The 20,644-nt window shown below is 38.5% G+C and overlaps 1 protein-coding gene across 2 annotated transcripts in view; it reads right to left on the reverse strand.

The window, feature by feature from the left end:
* The window catches only part of EPHA3 (EPH receptor A3), a 176,339-nt gene that overhangs the window by 141,102 nt on the left and 14,593 nt on the right, over positions 1-20,644 (reverse strand). For both annotated transcript variants that reach the window (XM_077174600.1, XM_054654880.2), the window contains exon 2: positions 19,250-19,314. In XM_077174600.1, the coding sequence (XP_077030715.1) occupies positions 19,250-19,314 (65 nt within the window). The remainder of the gene's footprint in view (positions 1-19,249; positions 19,315-20,644) is intronic.

The following is a 20,644-nucleotide window of genomic DNA, read 5'->3' on the forward strand; positions in this document are numbered from 1 at the left end:
AGGCATCCTCAACATAATAGTTCACTGCCCAAAGAGGTGTAAGTTTCTGGTGAAATATTAGGATTGGCATTGGAAAAATCACTAGAAAAATATTAATTACATGTAGAAGCAGAAGGTTAAAGATCAGCTAGAAGTTGGAAAACTTATTATATGCATTCTATTGAAGTTTGCAGAGAGTTTAAGGTCCAATCAAATGCATAAAATGCTTGTCACCAAGAAACCCCTTTAAAACACAACATGTGCAGCAGCAGTTGACAAGCTCAAAAATTCAAATCTTCATTGTAACAATTTTACTTGAAGCACACACAGAAGTGAATAAACAGATCAACTCTCAGGCTGTCAGCTCTCCCCTTAATTTATACCTTGCATTTCAGTCTGAAATATCTTTCTCTAGAGCCACATTTGTCGCAGAGAACTTTACTCACAGTGTTGTAATTTCAAGGTTGTAAGTAGATGCCAAATAATCTCTGGATGGAGAAACTGCTGCTCACAGCTCAGGTATGGAGTCACTGACATGAGCACTACCTTGCAACCTGTTTTAATCAATTCATTAGGAACAAATTCAAAACTACTAAACATTTTTTCACTAGTCCAACAAGATAAAAATGTGTGGAAGTCCAGAAGAGAAGGGAATATTAATTAAAATTAACTTTTTCCCTCTTCATTAAATACATCTAATTTCAAAAAGCCTCACATTCACCTGCACTAAAGCCATATATGGTGAATTACATAGATAGAAATGAGCATTAAAGCCAGAGAAAGAAAACACCTCTGAGGACCTCAGAAGCATTAACTGAGCTACAATGCAGGAATCTGAACCCAATCTTTCTGTTTCTGCTTTAGCTTTGCTCTGATAATGATGCACAGCTGTATTTACGCTGCTGAATATTGACATCAAATGTGCCTGCAACCTGTGTGAGATAAGCAATGCATCTTGCTGGTTTAACATTAACTTTTGGCTCTGCTGACCTGAGTTTTCAAAATGCTCCACCTTAATACCCCCTTCATTTTCCCAGCCCTGAATAGCTGCACACACAGCGTGCAGACCTGTTTCGTGTTCACAGTACTGGAATTCCTCCTGCACTTTGATCATGGCCCAGTGAGTGGTAATTTTCTATGTTGAACATGTCAGTCTAAAAAAAAAAAAAAACAAAAAACCAAAACCAACAAGAACAAATATCTGCTTCTTATCAAGATCCGTGTTTGGCACCAGATGCATTTGATTCATTCATCATTGTCACTGCACTAGCACACTAATTATTTCAAATTGTTTCCTCAGGCAGAGGTCTAGGACAAATGCAAGCAAGCCAAAAATAGCAGTTATGAATAATTATGCATCATTTACCTCAAGGCCTGGGCCAGGCTATCATTAAAACTTCTTCTTGCCACCTGTGATCCCGACTAATTGTGGACTTTAAATTAGTTCAAGATTACTTTTTTTTCCTAATACAATGCCCACAGTTAACCTACCTATTAAAAGTTTTCTGATGCTTTAAAAACTCCCAATAAAATGTCAACAAGGTTCCTTCTTTTTTAACAATGCCTTTGTATTTCACAGCCTGACAACAAGTTTGCTAACAGGAAAAACTGCAGAGACAAGGTCAGCAACCTCACTTTAAGAGACTACTGGAGAAGGTTCTTAGAAAAGCACTATTCCTCAACCTCAAAGTAAATCTTGATGCTCCAAAACTCAAGCTTTTTCAGTCCCTAAAACTTTCCCTATTACAGTTCTGACTCCTTCTTAAGGCAAGGAGAGAACTTTGACAACAGTGACTTTTCTAACAACCAGAAGAAATTGATAAAACACTTGCTCCCCCAAATTCAGAAGTGTCTGTTTAATTTTACAGATAGGAAACTCATTAGTTCCAATGGGATCCAAAATGTAGATGCTTTTGCAGAACCAGAGCCTTGTTCCATTCATTGTAATTAATGTACCTCCCATGCTCTTGTGCTGCTTTAACTATTCATATTGCAGGTTTAAAATAAAAACAGCTGAAAAAAAAGGGAAACCCACCCTAAGATTTCCAATGGAAGAAACATGTATCTCATAAAAAAAAAAAAAGTGTATGTACCACTGATAATCCCTAAGCACTCTCCAGTTTGGGAACACAGCACATGTTGCATTTTGAGACAACACAAAATGTGTAACAGTAGCCAGAGTTATTAATAAAAAATTATTTTTTTTTTAATTTACAATTACATTATTTACAATGAAAAATCATGAAAAACCATCTATAAATTCCTCCATTCAGGCATCCAATCATCAGACCTCTCAGGGACAAAAATACTCCACTGTTTAGCAAACAGTGGAAGACATGAAGAAACCAGACCAGCAATCTCTGAACCCTTTGGAGCTAAGGATATGTTTATGTGATCTTTTGTGACTTTTCTTAAGCAAGACAATAAAAAATATCAGAACAGAGATTAAAAAAAAGGAAAAAAGTTAAGTTAAAATGTAAGATGTTATTAAAAAGAAAACACACAGAGGAAAAGAAGAAGTCAAGCTGTCTTCTGGATAGCTTCTTAAAACATTAGTCTCAAAATAGCTCTGCTATTAAAATCAGATGTTCTTAAAATATTAATGAATTACACACAGTGTGATCAGCTCTAAAGCTGACACACACAATTCTGCACCAGCAGCAGACTTCTGGCAGAAGACAAAGGAAGCCAACACATCCTAAATTGGTGTTTACTAAGTTTCCTAAACAGGAGAAGAAAAAAATAACAGCAATGTCTTAATTCTGTGTCCAACTTCCTTGTGGTTAGTTCACTGTCATGGACCTCCTACCACTGAAGTTTGTTATTTAGCTATCTGCTTGGGTTTGTTCTAAGAAGTAAGGAGATGCTTTGCAATTTGTAGAATAGTTATTTGAGAATAGATATCTCCAGGTTCTCCAAGACTGAATTAATTCTACCATGGAGGACTAAGTTCTGGAATTCAAGTGACCTCTTCAACTTCTATTTTCCACAAGGAGAAAAAGGCATAAACTCATCTTTCAGCTCTTTTCTGTCCATCACACACCCCTTCTATGTGAGGTAAATGCTCCTCAAAGAAGTATTTTTATTATGAACAACTCAAAAGCTTTGTTATGAGCAGTTTTCACAACAACTAAAATGAATAGGTAAACAACATCCAGATATCGCTTAGAAACTAATGACATCTTACCACAAAACAAATTAATATAATGGATTATACTACAAACTGCACTATAATATCACAGGCATCTTAAATAAATATCTCTCAGTAAGTTTCATCAAAATAAACGCACTCATTTTTCCAACTATAATCACAGTGATGCTGTTGCATTATTTTTCTTCCACATGCCTCTACTTTTTTTTCCAGACAATGCTGCACTCAAGCAGCTTTATTTCACATCTCTTCCATGTTACACCCTCAAATTACTTGTCATAAAACATCTGCTTTGAGCAAAACAGCATCTAGGAAAAAAAAAATCCTATTCACTGGAAGGAAGCTTAAACCCACAGGACAATGAAGTATCAGGTATTTATGAGAAAGTGGAACAAATTCAGAGATGCTGTGAGCTGTGGTGTCAATTACACACAGCGAAACACACATAATTCAGGGTGAAAAGAAACAAATAAGCAGACTATCCCCTCACCCCACCCGGCTGTTTTATTTCACAACAACACAGCAGACTGAGATTCCCTTTTCTAGGACTGCATTCCCATTCTGCAGGGCTCTGCTGCCTCCATGAACCACGGCCCAAGGTAGCTCCAGAGTGCCCAGGAGGGTCTGGGGGAGTTGATCCTGTGCAGGAAACACAAGGCCAGGGGAACAGTGGGCAAAGAGACAAAGCCCCACTCAAATGCAAAATTTGTCAGTGTTTGACCTTCAGCTGTTTGGGGTTTTTTATCTGCGAGCTAATTTTCCATTCTCATTTTTCCCTATCCACACGGCAGTTCCTGAGTACAGTAAATCTCTCCTTTTTTGGGATGCATAATCTCTTTTAATATCCTGTGCTCTCTTATCATGCTGCAGTCCTCCCCTGTAATATATTGTCCATAAATTTTTCAAATGATATGAACTTCACCAGCTATAGAAATGATTGAAATACAACAGTAACTATTTTGTTCTGACAGAAATATTCTAGGGAGGCTTATGCTTGTTCTTGACAAAGAAGTAACATCTGGGTCATGCAAATTTAAAAACAGAATAAAATTACTTTAGTCTCAAACTCTAAGTCATAAAAGAAAGACACAACACCAAAGATGATTCTTTGTCTGATTTCTTCTGATTTATGATATACATTGACTTGATCATTAAAGGAGGTGCATAAGCAATTCAAGTCAAATATGTGTAATTAAAATGCTTAAACTCAAAAATGTGATGTGACATTGTTACTGCTGAAAAATATATCAGCCATAAACACATCATGTGGATGGCCTATAGATCCTATGCCACAAGTAAGAATGAAAGTTAAATTAGGTTTTGTTGAGATGTGACATAATAACATTTTAAAAAGCACAGTAATCCTCCATGTTAAAATGCAGTTCTTTCTGAAATGATCCAGCTCATTGACTGAAATGTTTAATTTTTGCTACTTTTTCCAGCTCTTTCGTCAGATAATTCCACCAAACTCAAACAATTGTATTTGTTAAACTGAAACTCCGGTTTGGGTAAATTCCAGCTACACTTCCAGCTGCTAAAGTAGCATGGTGCCTTTTGAAAATTGCAACTTATTTTTCATGTCCCCAGCTTCCACCTGTCCCAGTATTCCACTCTGTGAAAATTCTATGGCACACTCTTATGCAAAGCATGCTAATGATCCAAATTTGTTACAAAAACTTAAAAATGTGGAATTTTTTGTTGCAAGTTACTCTTTTGACAGACCTTTGGAGAGGTCTAATGACATATCTTACACAAAACTCTTCTGCAACTGTAGGTCCAACACCCTCTTAAATTTCCTATGCCTACAAGCACAAAAAGCCAGAGGTAATATCAAAAACTGAGAGTGCCCTCAGTATAAATGTCCAAATGTTTTCTAAGTTCCAAAGTTTGTGCAATAAGCAGCATTTATGTAGTTTGATGACTTTTCAAAGAAACTGTTTGAAACTATTCATAGTTGCGGCATTAAGGCAACAGAGTTTCAAGAAGACATAGGAAAAAAATAAGTGGTAGAAGGTAGAGGAAATTATCACCTAGACTTTAACTCTGCATACCCAGTAAAACCTTTTGTACAAGTAGCCATCCATTAAATCTTATTTTATTACGAAAACTATGAAAGCAAGAGATTTAATGAAGACTTAATTTCTCAAAAGGAGGAAATTGGTCCAGACCAAATCATCCCGTGCCAGTGAAACCAAATGAGTTGCTCAAAACAGAAAGTTGGAATGTTGATTCCTTTATAGTAATAAAAAGGTAGGAAGTAGAGAAATAAAGAATAACCTTTAGGAGCAATAAGAAAGCAGTCAAGTTCTGTAAAGCAGATATCATATTGCACGTTGTCAATACACTGCAGTACAAAATCAATGTCTATCAAATTAATTTCTTATTCACTCTTGTACCATCAATCACAAGGAACTTGATATCAATACAATGATCCGGTCTATAGCCTTCATTTGAATTAAACTGAGTTCTTTTAATACTGGCTGCTTTCTTTGGGAATAGCAAAGCTTCTTTGATTTGTGAGGGGTTGGGATTTCTTTAACTTCCAGTAAAATAAAAATCTGACTTTCACAAGTGTTTACATATATTGCATTTGGCTTCTCTGATTCACCAGCAGCAGAAGTTCTAGTTTAATAAATATAAGTTTATTTTGGATGAGTCTTTTAAAATTATCATGCAAGCACTAAAAAATACCAACTTGTTTGCATAGAGAAAAGACAAGATTTGGACAGCAGGATCGATAAAAAACCTTGAACAGTCAGGACCTAATGCAACTCACAGATAGGCTATGAAATATGCACTGCACTGCATACAGTATTAAATGTATATAAATTTGTAGAGTTTTTTGATTTTCAACTTCTTTATCAGGGAAGAGTGAGTATGTGCATGGCTATAAAGATATTTGCATTCATAGAAAAAAAAGACCACAGAGAACTTGTATTCTCTGTCCCTAAAATTGTAAGCAAAGAACTATTAGAATTTTGCTTTATACTGTAATATCTTTGACCAGGACTCTGTATTTATTTTACCCATTAAGGTATCTGCTGAATCGTGGAAAAAAAAAAGACTTAAAAAGAAAAAAAGAAAAGAAAAAAAGGAAAAATGCCACTATGGAAGGTCACTGCTTCAGGAACACAGCCCTCTGGAGAGAAAGGACCATGCTTCCCTACAGACCCCAGAGCAGGAAGCAAACATGGATTCTCTTCCTAGTTTCATAAAAAAGAGGAAAAAAATAACCTGTAATCCATGCATGTCTCTTTCTCAGTTTGCAGCTTGTTCACACATTATTATGTATTTTAAAGATTGCACCCTTCATTTTTCTTTTTTTCTCCTTCTTCCTGAATTTCCTCTTGGTCTCTCCCTCATTTTCACCTTCTTTTACTCCTTTTTAAAATCTGTTATATTGTGATCTCTGGTCTTCCCCTATATCCCTGTTCATTTCAGTGCACAAAATGTCAAGTGGCACCAAAAAACCTAATTCTAAACTATTCTTTGTCAGTTATCCCAATACCGTCTTTCTTGCCTTATTCTTTGTGTACACATTTCTAGAGATTTGTGGACACTGAAACAATGTTTTTAACCTAATTTTGGTTATATGCAAACTCCACATTAATCAAATTATTCTGGGTTACTTCTAAGATTCTTCACTTTTTCTTCTTTTTATTTTCCCATTCTCTCAGATAATACAATATATCTTTAGTAATTATTTTGACCTTTTGGCATTCTTACTTTATTATCATTTTAATAATGCCATTAGCCATTCCATAACCTTTCCAGTTGCCCAGAATACCATATCCATTGCTCACACCAGCCATCAGTGGTTACTTATTACAATTCTGCATTTATTCTCTCTTCACAACAAAGGCATTTACAGTCACATTGAACCAATGATTCCTCTTCAGACACTCACTCCACCTCTGTCCTTTCCAGCCATGACTTTGTTCCACAAGGTCTAGCAAAAACGTGATGCCAAAATGTAATTTATATTCATTTTGGTTCATGCATTTACAAAACATTACTCACATTTCGAAAACACCCAAACCACAAAACCTTTACATTAACTCATCTCTTTGTTATGTTCCGTGCAGGAGCATTACCCACACAAAGTCATATTTTACTCTTAGCTACAATGGAAATTCAGCACAATTCCAGTTTGAATATGAACAAGGCATAGACAAAGAGAAATAAAACCCTGCCAAAAGTCACTAAATGAACTTGATTCCTAAATACAACACATTGCAAGAGGCCATGACAAAATCTGTTTACTTTTGGTCACAGTACTGCCTTGAACTCAACTAGGGAAGCAGGCTAAACAAACCTACACCACATTTGGCCAGTGTTTGTAAACACCTCTACCATGCACCAGTTAAAAGGCATATGGTTTTAAAAAGTTCACTTCCAAACATTTCAGAGGCAATTACATGCACATTTTATGTTAAATATAAAATAGGGTGGCAGATAGAATCCTGCAAAATTTTTGTACTTCAGCACTACACAAACCCATGAATCTTCAGTTCAGACACTTTCATGCTCCACTGTTGAATCCTCTTTATTTTTCAAAGGACACAATACAAACAATTACACACTAAATGCAAATGATATACTTAATTACAGATTATATTCCTCTTTTTCACCTTCTATATAGGAACCTGCCATTCTTCAGATTAAAACATGACTGAGTTAAGTAAAACTTTTTGTATTTTCTTTGGTCTGTCTTCAAAGTCACCACATTTCAGCCTATATAACACAGATTACAGACCTTCCACTTTGTGTCTCTGTTAATAGTGGTTTACCCCAGTAAATTAGGTCTATGGGTTTAATGCTGCCCTCCACCTTCTAAATCAAGACATTGCAATAGTGCAGTCAGATGCAACAAATGAATTTTCAAAATGTAGCATGCAGTATATGTCAGTTTTCCTAAAAATCTTAACACCAACATTCAACATTTACTATTTTCAAAATATTTCCATTATCTCAGCTTTTGCTTCCATTTTCTCTATCAGTAGTTTGTTACAAAATTCCCAAACTCTTCAGGAAGTCAGTGGGGCAGCCCACAATGCACCCTCTGCTTGCTGCAGCACAAGACAGACTATCCACAACTTTCTCTTGAAACACTACTTAAATTAAAAATGTGACACTGCTGATGTTCAGTAAGGGGCTTGCTCCCAGATCTGCCTATCCCACCACACCCTCTGTGATTTAAAACCAACACCTGCCTTTAGTATTTTTAGATACTCCAGTTAGTTCCAGACTACAGGAGTAACAGTTCAGGACTGCTGTGGTTCTGGCAAATCAACCCCATGGTAAAGGGAAAGTTTCCACCTGGGCTGCACATTTATTTTGTGCATTACCTCACCACCTCTGCCTGTCCTTCATCCACACAGCATTTTTCTACAAGATCTGATTAACATTCACCCTCTGGATGTTTTCATTGTAAGAGGATGTTCTAATCTGAAAACCATTTACTTCTGAATACACAGCGCTGAATTACGGTGCCATCAGCAGAAGTGCAGCTCAGCCTCTCCTCTAAACATTTCTTCAGGCTAAAACACTTCTACAGAAATGCTCTGCAGTTCAAACATTTATTACCAGGTTTCAAAGTGAAATTAAATTACCATCACAGATACATTATGTTTATTAATAAAGTGTCACAGAAATATTAGTGAAAGTTAAACAGGTAACACAAGGATATCAGGGAACATAAACGCTCAAGTTCCAGTAGCAGTGTTTGCTTTGCCAGGTTACACATCCCATAAGTCTGATGGAATGCACTCAACATGATGTATCAAACTGCACAGGCAGGAAGAAAATTAACTTCTAAAGCTCTGGTTGGGATTTTAATTCTTGTGAAAAGTGGAGAAGTGAGAATCCTGTTTGTTTGGACTCTGAGTTTTTACAGAGATGCACAAAGGGAGAGTTTTGAACAGGTGACAGACACAAATGTCACTGAATCCATCTCTGATATATGAAGTCAGAGTCTCAGGAAAATCCAGAGTTAACCCAAGCTCTGTCCCTCTCAAAGAAGCCACAGGGTCCTGTCTTTTCTCTGGAACATGAAGGTTGTTGTGGCATCTTTATTCCCTACTGTCACATGGGAAAGAAGCTCCAAGCCTTGCAGATGGAAGGCAGCAGAAACAGCTCCATAAGCAATTTAAATCCAGGTTGCTTTCTGGAGATCTCACTCCACTCTTGGATTCTTCTCTCACCCTCACACCTGACATCTCTCCATATAGAGCTGAATGTTTAATGTCACTATTCCCAAAGCTCTCACCTTCAGTTACGCTGCCATTATTTCCTCAGCTCTTTTTTTTTTTTTTGTATCCTGTTTACCCACAGAAAACGTTTGGGTTTTTTAAACGAAAAAAAAACCCCACAAACAAAAAATCCAAATAAACAAACCCAACCTAAACAAACAAACAAACCCCCAAAACACTCAATTTCCAAAAAGCACTTCTGTTACTGAATCTTAAACAGTCAAAATCTCCCCTCCGAGCAGAAAATACAATCTTAGGATTTTCTGCTATCATGGAAAGAGCTATTAGGATTGGAAAAGGTCTTGAAAACATTCAGATTTTGGACAAACATGGCTCCTATTGCTCCATGGCTCTCCTATAAGAGCTTTTTGATCACAAGTTAGTTTAAGGCCAGACTTCTTATTTTTAGGAGCTGTGAAGAAATAAGCCACACTATGCTGTTATCTTTCTTTTCAAGAAATTCCTCCAGAACCCATTTAGCTTATGCTTGTTAAATCCCTGGGTTGTAAAAGGAATGTAAACTGAACTGCAGCATTACTGTGAGGTGTTTCTAGACTGAAACACTCATCAGTTACACAGATAAAGTACCTACATCCTTACTTCATCCCATTCTTGGATATCTTTCCACCATCCTCCTAGAGGTGTTCCACATTAACCTCCCCATTAAGGAAGCCAGGATAGCAGTGAGTATGGCATCACACCTAATAGGATTGTTCAATACCAAGATGGAGGACAAATACATTGCAAAGACACAGGGATTGTTCAGTCTTGTAAAAGAAAAAAAAAGCTAAGGAATGATCTCATTACAGACTGCAACTTGAAAGGGAGTTAACACAAACTCTCCTTAGTAACAGCAGATGGTGTAAGAAGAGAAAACAGCCACAAAATGTGTCTTTAGAAATTCAGGTTAGGTATCTGGCAGAGTTCTACCCACTAGAAGCACTGAAACAGGCTGCCTGGAGGGGCTGGTATATCTCCAACCTCAGACTCCACTGTCCAAAACCAGAGCTGCTGACCTGATAGAACCTTAGCAATTACCCTGCACCGAGCAGGAGACTGGGTGGCCTCCTGGCAACTCTCCTAAACAACATTTTAATTTGTCTCTGGTAATCTACATCTCTGAAAATTAGACACATTTCAGTACAACCTTTTAATGGAGATTCCAAGTGAAAAGTAGATTCTGATTTATGCCATTCTGCAGCCTGACTCATAACCAACACTATCACCCTCTGCCATCAGTCATAACTTTTGGGTGAATTAACTTAAACCAACTTAATTGACTTTAATGCTTTTGTTGATATCAGTGAAGTCTGAACAGGCACTAATTAAAGGATTAGTGGTCAAAATCTACCTTTAACATTCCAAGATAAACAATTGATATAGGATACTAATTCCTACCTTTCTACTCAGAAAGTGCAGCATATAAACCTAGATATCCCAATGTAGAAACCAAGTTTCAGCTACCGCAAACAGAAACTTTCCTCTAGATTTAAGAGATTCACTTTGGGGTTAGGCTTTTATTTTGTTTAAAAACACGAACACAGAGCAATTCCATTTTTTTCTCCCCCCCAGAGTCCAACTAAAATCAATTGTCAGGCTCTTGAGGAAGGATGGTGTTGACTGCCCCTCCTTGCCTACTGCAAGAGCACACAAACCACATCGCAGCACAGCTCTCATCCCCCCGTCCTCGTGCTAACAACCAGCAATCAAATCACCCTGTGTGTCTCAGCTGCCCTTTGGGGCCTCTGGAAACCCAACAGCTGGAAATAAAGTTTGAGTAATCGCAGTTAGGCAGGAGAAACCAAGCCACAGATGAAATGGCCAGATGTCACGGAGTGAAACTCTGAGATTTCATCACCTTATTATGTGTAAGATGGTATCTCCACCCGGTGCACAGAGCCCCCAGCAGCACACAGCCTTCACCGCTGATTAAAAGCAGAATATCGGCGCAAAACATGAGTTCCACCGTAACACCTTCTGCTCCAAACACCAAAACAAGAGCACCGAGAACCAAAACAGCGGCTGCTGGCTGAGGTCTGCCACTGGATGCTTTACCAAGGGACACAGAGCAGCTCCCTAAATCCTGGCGAGCCTGTCCGGGTGGGAGGTGCGGGACAGCATCCCCGGTGCCCGCCGAGGGACATCGCCACCTGCCGGGACACAGAGCGGGGACGGGAGGCGGGATGGGGGCTTGGGGAACGGGACGGGGGCTTGGGAGATAGCAGCGGGGACGGGAGGCGGGGATGCTGCGCTCGGAGCGAGCCGGGCTGTGCTGTACGGACTGAGCCCCCGCCGCTCCCCGCTGGTGCGGGACACCAACACCAACATCCCCGCTGGGCACAGCGTTATGGGGACACCGTCCCAGCTCCCCACCAAGCCCGTCACCCTCCTCCAGCGGGAAGGGAACAGCGAGGCGGTGCACGCTCCCACCACACTACTCCTCCTCCATCATCATCATCATCACCGCACACTGCTCTGCCCGAGCCGCAGCCCGTCCCTGTGTGTGCCGCAAGGTCCCCAGGGCTGGCGATGGCCCAGGGCGGGCTGAGGGTGTCCGGAGCAGGGAGAGGAAGGGCAGGCGATGTTTTTGGGGCCGGTGCAGGGAGGGGAAGGGTAGGCGATGTTTTTGGGGCCGGGGAGCGCTGCCCCCCGCTCCTCCTGCCCCGCCCGCAACCAGGCATGCGAGCCTCTCCGGGCAAGGCAAAACGGAGAAATTAGGAAATTAATTACCAAAACCCTCAGGCTATTTTCACAAATAACTATAAAAAGACCGGGGGAAGAGGGAAATGAAGCAACGCGTGTCTCCTGCCTTGAAACATCCTGCGAGTCTCGCTCCTTCACCCTGCAGCCATCAGTGCCCTTCATGCCCACTCCCCAATAACTTTTAAAAGCACTTTATACCTTCTAAAAGCACTCCTGGAACTACAGTCATCTCACACTGAATGCTTACAGATATTTGGGGGAAAAAGAAAAAAAATGCAGAATAAACTACCTAGCCAAAGTATTGACACCATAAATACAACCGCAGCAAAGCTATCAGGAGAAAACATTTATGGGCATTTTTAACTGGAGACGGGAGTGCTTGTCTTGTGGACTTGATGTTATAAAAACAGTCTTAAAACCGACTACAGTGTGCCCCTGTGATAAATAATATTGCATTTCATGACAGTTTCTGCATTTACTTTGTTCTTTTCTGGTTTATGCAAATAAATTCAGCACAAAATAATAAAATTATGAAGTAAGCGTTTCTTCACAAAATGAAAAATATCTCATGGCGACAAGACCATTTGAGAGAAGTTCTCACAACTGGCCTGGACTTATGCTGACAGAAATAAAATTCTGCCCATGAGGAGAATGATGTTATTTCTAAACTTTGAAAGTTAAAAGGAAAAATCGTAAGCTGGAGCATCTCCATTTCCAATTTTAAATATGATCTTTGTTAAACTCTTGGAGCAAAAGACAAAACTTGCTCTTTCTTTTTTTCTTTTTTGTTTGAAACCACAGAAAAGTGATCTCCAACTTTCAACAACCTTATTACCAGTAAATAAAAAGACTGATGAGGCTAATGAAATATGGGGATGGTGTCCATATTTTTCATTATAAAATATGTTATAAGGACATTGCCCTTATTGTACTTTTTCTTCTTGTAGTTATAACTACTGTTTAACAGAAATCTTATAATTTGAAGTAACATAGTAAAAAAGTAGAAAAAAAGAAAAGCCTCCCTCCCTTAATAATAATCACTGAAACAAGCACAGTTTCTACTTTAGATCAATTTAAAAGCTGTTTTAAAAATGTACCAAAACACAGCACCATTATGATCAAATTGAACTTTTCAAATGAATGCAATGCAGACTACAATTATTAAAAAAAAAAAAAAAAATTAAGAATAATCCAGTGCTCCACATTTTAAAAAGGAAGGCATTTGTCTCTGGTAACAATTCATAACAAGACCAGGGATGCATAAAATTCTGAAGTAATACGTTTAATCTCTTTCCTTTCCCCCAAAGCATTTATCTTATTTCGTTAGTCAACTCCACTTAAGTTTTTTGATTTAAACTTCCCTTTTAAATGCATGCTTAGTGCAAGCAGCAGAAGATAGTGCACAGAAGGAACACAAGTCAAAACCAGTTAAAATACACTGTCATTGACTACTTACACACTGCCTCTGAAACTATCAACAAAACTCACATTTATTCAAAATCAGTCAAGAATATAACAATATTCACAGAATTAACATATCTATCTGGCCTATCTCACAGCTTTATGTTGCTACAAGAAAGATCTAGCAGAAAGGGGAAAAAAGTATAATAAAAACAATTTTCCTTTTACTAATTCAGATTTTTTGTTAAAGCAGCATCCACAAACTGAAGAAACCACAATTGCCTTCTGATTCAAGGCTGAGTGTGAATGAAGATACTTTAAAAATTCAGAAATCAAGCAGATTTTTAATTGTTCCTCTCCAAAGAAAAATCGTTCCTTTTACAGCAGAGCATTCAGAGAGTTTTGTTCCAGCAGGAAGAAAACAAGAAGTCTAAAACTGAGAAACAGCACAGGCTTGCTTACAGAAAACTGAGGGTAAAAAAAAACTTTTATGAATGCTCTTACTTTTTAAAGTTTTCACTATTTTGAAAAAAGGAGACTCGAGTGAAACAAATACACTTTCAGTGCATCCCAAAAGCATATAATAAGTGAAAAAAATGAGCATATTAACAAAAAAAATTTCCAATCAGCCGCTCACTGTAAGAAGAAACAAAGTCTATGAATCACAAAACCAAAATCCCAAGTGGTTCATTTGACTTGCAACCGTCAGAACAGTCTGCCTGCATTTCAGACATGATACACAAATTGTGGAAGGCAGGGTAACAGTATGGGGTTGTAAGGAGACCAGAGCTCAGGCAAAACAGATAAATCTTGATTTCACAGAACACATTGTTTTAAGAAGTACTAAGGAAATTCCACTGCTAATGGATAGGAAAAAGAAAGTATACAGCATAACATGATAGTTTTCATTTTTAAAACAAGATATCTTTATAAAGATATCTTTAAGTTTTGGTCTTTTGTCTCAATCCAATTGTTTGATATCACTGGGTTCACTTTGAAACTAATTTTCACAACCACTTAGTGATTTCAGCAACACTGCCTACTTTATATACAGTACTGCTTAGAAGTTGTCAAGTTTGGTGTCAGACAAAAAAATGAACACAGGCTAAGATGTCAATCAGCATCAAAAAAAACTAAAATGAGGTGTTTGATAAATTTTTGCATTTTTGTTGGCCAGTTTTGAGGCTTTTTGGCAGCTCAGCTGCCCTGAGATTCTGCAGTGGTGTGAAAATGGGAGACTTGTGCAAGGAAGAAAAACTTTGCGTGTTTTTTGTGCCCAGCTGAGGGGAAGGCTGAAGGAAAGGCACAAGGAAACCCACTGGCATTAAGGACCTACTGAAAATAAAAACCAAACCCAAACCTTCCACAGAACAGGATGCAATTAACAGCAAGACACAAAGCTGCAGGAAAGCAAACCTCGTGGAAATACTTATTAATCTTCAAAATGTCTTCTGCATTAACAGAGAAACTTTCCAGTCACAGTGAGCTGAGAAACTGATTCTTGAATGACATTTATTTGAGAGCACCTTCATCAGAGCCAGGATGTACCCTGCACAAATTCTCCTCTACCTTCACCTAGTCACAAGGGACATCCAAATGCTTATATGCCAGGCTCTTCTGCAGTCACTCTGTCCATGATATCCCCCAAAAAGAAAAGACCCAAAAGTTTTTATAGTGCTACACATTAGCCAACTATTGAAATCAGAACAAATGAAACCAAGGAAGCTGCCAGCAGCCTGGGTAGGCAGCAATGCAGCCTAACGTGACAAACTACTTTCAGGCTTTTGAAATATAAGAAAGGAGGCATTTTCCTCACTTTTGCTTGGATTATTTTGATTCTAACCCAATTTTTAGTTGATGGAAAAACTCTCATTAATCTCAGTCACGCAAGCTCTAGCCTGCCTGGCACAACACCAGCTATTAGGGAAGCAGGGAATGTTACCCTTCTCTCCTCAAATACTGATGAACCAGTTTCCATTACTGACATGATCAGCCTGATTTGTTCAAATAACCATAAGAGTGACTACTAAAAAAAAGCTAAGTTGTCCACACTCGATTTCAGACTAGGTGCCCAAAAGTTTAAGGTACCTAGTATGGCCAGCTCTCAAAGAAATCTAATGTTTCTGAAGAAACTCAGCAATTTAGAGAGCTGTCAAGATCAGAAATAGAATCATTATTTTTCCAATCAGCCTTTTAAATTTTGTCTGAATTTTACTAACTTTAGCCATGTACAGAACTCATTGAAGTTGGATATTTTTGTTGTTGTTGTTAGAGTTGTTTCTGTTATGGTTTGTTTTTCCTGACATGGTTTTGTTTCTTTTTTAAACAATTATCTTTTACATGACATTAAAAAAAATGCCACAGCATTCCTTTCTCTAGCTACAAACCAAACAAGATAAGAGTGATTTCGCTGTTACTTTTCTCTGACTACATGAAAAAAACATGACCAAAAATTTCAGGTCCATAAATTTGACTAATAAACACGTAAAGATTGAGTCACAAGCTGCATGACTGCAGAACGATGGATTGAGATTATGTCATGAATTATTTTTTTGGTGAAGTTTAGGAAAAAAAAAAACTATGGAGCAGGAGTCAGATACATCTTTCTCCCTAAAAAATGATGCTGAAACCAATAAAATTCCTCCCATGAATATGCAGAGCAGGGTTTAGACTGTACTCCTTTTGTTCTGTATGAATTATCCATCACATTTCTATTGTATATTATTAAAGTGACTTGCTTTATCCTCCCAACCCCCACATCTGTGCTGCTGCAATTTATGTGAATTACGGTTAATGATCATTTGCATTATGCTTAATCAGCATATCAATAATATACTCTGCACAGAGTAAGTAGCTCTTCTTTCTTTCCCTTTTAATGAAACCTATAGAAATGGAGCTGGGGTTTGACTGATTGGCATCACAAAAAGGTTGCCTGGGCAGGTGCTGGGGATGGTGGCACAGGACAGGGGCCTTGTGGCTGCTGCCAATCATGCTCAAGCATCAGCAAAACCTGCTATTATATTTTTTAATTCTTGTGCCTTGCTATCTGGAGGGGCCAATGCTTTGCGCCGACAGGGTTTTAATGAGCTTGACCAGATCAGTGTTCCTGGAGCCAAGGCTGTGGCTGTGTGGGATGGTTCAAGGAGAGATCACATTCTTCCAGGGTGATATTACTCACCAGAGTCTAAACCACTGCCATCACAGCGTGCTCATGTGGGATACACAAACCCCTGAATACCAATGAGCTACAAACCTTAACATGAATATTCAGGAATTTCTGGAAAGCTATTATTACATATGCCTAAGTCAAGAGAACTTATAGAAATACAGAAGAACCAATCAATTCGGGTCATTTTGCCAGAAATCAATCAATATCATGTATCAACAGGATAAAATTATTAACCTAGTAAGAGGTTTGTTAAACACTTCAGTTAAATTATTTTTAAAAACTCTGTAAGTCACCAGCTTTGGTGTCCTGACATTTATGTGAACACTGCTGCACGCTTGAGAGGAACTGGCACGACACCAATATTCTCATTTGTGAGTCACAGCCTCCAGTGCAGCTCTATCAGCTTTACCTTCTAAATCACTGCTCTGCTATTAGCAATCTTTCAATATGATGTGACATCTTTATTATAATGTTTTTCCACTGAAGCTTAAGTTCATATTTTAGCTCAAGAGACAGACACAGCCATATTTACCAGGTTTAATTAATTGACTATAAATAAAGGGCTGTAAGAAGAAGGCGCCTCTCTCACACGATGCTCAAGTTGTCACCATTTCACAGCAAAATGCCAATTGGGATAGGATAAACATTGTTATTTCTACACTTTGCATTTATAATTCAATATGTAATCTTAAAATTTCAAGGTATTTTGAAGACTACAGTCTAGAGGCTCTGTTCTCTTCCAAAAACAGTCACAGCATATGATCTACATTAATTTACTGCCACGCGATTTTTAACGAGGAATTTCATTAACTTGCAAGAACATCAGTGAAATTCTATGATTTACTTTGGCTCCCATATCCGAGGATATGGCAGTAAATAGGAACAGCATGTACAAACACACGCAAACAACAACTTGGGCTGGATTTACCTGACAAAAACTTGCAAAAGCCAATAAAATTGACCTTGACAGATCCAGGGGCCCTTTTTGGTGGGAGAATGTAGCACATCTGTTTTCCTTATAGCCCCCATGATACCCTGCATCATTCCCTACCAACTGTTTCAGGCATCCAAGGCAGGAGAGACACAGCTGCAGGGAGCAGAGCAGCAGATCTGCACAGCTGCAAGGAGCTGAGCAGAGCAGGAGAGCAAAGCAGAGGAGCAGTGGGAGCTGGGAGAGAAAGGCTTCAAAAAAAAAATGCAAGTGAAAAAAAGAAAACCACACTGATGAACTAGAAATTGCTGGAGAGTTCCCTCTTGGACATCCTGTTTAGAGATGTTTCTTGTTGGGAAAAGTCAGCAGAAAAAGCCACTAGGAGGAAACCTGAACCCTCTTCCCACTTCTTTCCCATGAGAATGGAGCAATTTTATCCAGAGACACGGAGAGAACTCGAAAAATGAACCAAACCTTCATCCTTAAATACTGCTAAACACCTGCTTAATGCCTAATATCAAGAAGGCACAACTTAAACATTAGCAAAGGAATCCCATGAGGTAGAGATGCAAAGGCACTGTTAACACTGATTCTGTAAAAGTGATAAAGGCCAATCAACAGCTTGCCCAAAGCTAAAAAAAAAAAAAAAAAAAAGAAGAAGAAAAGAAAGAAAGAACAAAGAACATCGAAAGAAAGCCTCACAGGTGCTTTCTTTCAGCAAAAACTTGATGGCTCAGCCTCCTTCTCTGAGAGCAAGGGTATGGGGGTTCTGGACATGGGGGTTCAACTGCTACTGTTTTTTTGTGTTTGGGGGAAACAGAATGCAGGAATGCAAGAGTCATCCTGCATATCTGCATGATGTAATGCAGAAAGAGAGAGGTGGGATGTTCCTACACACAAACACACATTTCACAGAGACCTGGAGGTGGGGAGTGAACACATAGCATCACTAGACAGATATGCACCATTTAGTCATCAATATGATGTTATTCAAGAAATTTTTTTAAAGAGTCTTGCTGGGAAAAACTATGTAGAAATGATGGAGTTAGCAAATTGGAAAGCGCAGGTGCTTCGAGACTGCACTTCTAAATCTTCCAAAAGAATACCTAGTTTCATTAGATGTGGATACAAGGTAAACAAAACAACCAACAACCACCTCCAGAACATTATGTAGACATTTCTGTAGTAATACTTTAACTCATGACTTGAACAGTTTAGCAACAATTCGGCACAAAAGTTACAAATAAGTACTTACATCAGCCACGTATGTCCACACAGCTTTCACCTCCCACCACTTCCATCTGAGCAAATTAGCAAGTAACGCCATGAAACAGAGCCGTGATCTCTTTTAGAAATACACTTTATGACAGAGAAGGAGCAGTACCTAATGAGAACTTTTTGCTGCTGTTGTTCAGTGCACCTCTTGCTTTCATGTTTCTCCCCAAGGAATGGGTCCTTCCTGGGGTTTACCTGCAGTGGGATGGGTGTTCTAAATAGAAGGCCCCACACCTGTGTAAACCTTATTTTGCAAGCTCAGAGCAGATTATTTCTGCATCTCCAAAGCCCCAGCCTTATTGCACAGTGTCCTCTGAAGAGGAAACAATGGTTAAATGGCACATTGGTCTGCAGCAGCACTTTCCCATTTCACACTCCAGTGAACTCACCCCATGTGACGGGTAGGAGATCCAGCCCAGCTCCCCTTGAATTGTTTTTGAATCCAGCAGATTAACTACAAAAGAAGACACAAGGAAGAGGAGTGAGTTTCCTTTGCCTCTGCCCAGTTAACCTCAGTTACCCACACCCAGAGCTGTGTTTATTTGAGGACCCTGTGAGCAGATGATTTGTTCAGGTGGCCAGGCAGTGAAGCTGTACAGAAGAAAAAAGACAAATGAAAAGGATCATCTCCTTTAGCTTAAAACACTATGAGCAGCAGACAGGGCAACTTCTGAAAACCAGAAAAGTGACAAAAAACAAACAAGGGATCATGGCTAAATTAATTGCAGCAGGGGGTGAGAACAGAACTCTTCTATCAGCTGCACAAACCATAGCGTTTTCCCCTCGGATTCTTGAAATGTGGGTCACTGCATCTAACTGAAATGGTGAGATCTGAATATTTAAATCATTATTTGATTAAAGGCATCCATTTGGCATCTATAATCTTCTCAGAATACAGGAATAAATAATGAAAGCTGATTAAAGTCCTTCCTGCAGTTCTTTCTTGCTTCTGATCTAATTTGTTCTCAAATTGTCTTGCAGTAGAGTAGTGTTTTCTAAATGTCATGTGTAACACATTAGATACAAGAGTAATTATTTACAATGTTACAAGTTCAGACAAACCTGCTTTTAAAGAGGGCCATCAATTGATTGCTAATCTTGCTGGTTTGGTTTTTTTGGGTTGTTTTTTTTTTTTTTGAATCATGCAATAATTTTCAGTGTGAAAAGGAAGATTTTATTTGTAAACAGTTTCACAGGCATTTTCCAGTCAATCAAATCTCAGTGGATTTATACCTTATTTTAAACACAAAAGGTATTTAAAATAAATATGTACATCAAAATTAAAGGATAGTCTTCTTTTAGCATTTATTTGTTTCCTTCAAGCACAAGAGTAAATTCTTTTTCCTCATCTTGGCCATACAGCCTCCACATGCTTGATCACACACTTCCCTAAGTAACCACTTCTTTATCAACATAAAGCAGAACAGGTGAATTTATACAAAATACTGTATAAAAGAAAATAGCCTGTATATAAATATCAACTAATGAAGTATTAATACTTCATAGCAACACTGTAATATTTATTATCTGCAATCTGAGCTTACTTTTGTTGGGTGTGTTCACCACCCCCAACACCCCCTTTATATTTTTTTCCCCTTCAGTACAGAAATAATGATAATGAGAAATGAAATAAATCTCAGCATATGCTAGGGCATTTTAACACCTGACAATGACAGATTTATTAGAGGTAGCCACTGTAGCAGCTTCTTCTTCTATTTGTTAACCTGAAGGGTTGTCACTGCTGCCAGAACCAGATGGCCTGAGCATAGGTGTTCCAAGTAAAC

This window comes from Agelaius phoeniceus, chromosome 2 (genome assembly GCF_051311805.1).
Source record: "Agelaius phoeniceus isolate bAgePho1 chromosome 2, bAgePho1.hap1, whole genome shotgun sequence".
NCBI lineage: Eukaryota > Metazoa > Chordata > Aves > Passeriformes > Icteridae > Agelaius > Agelaius phoeniceus.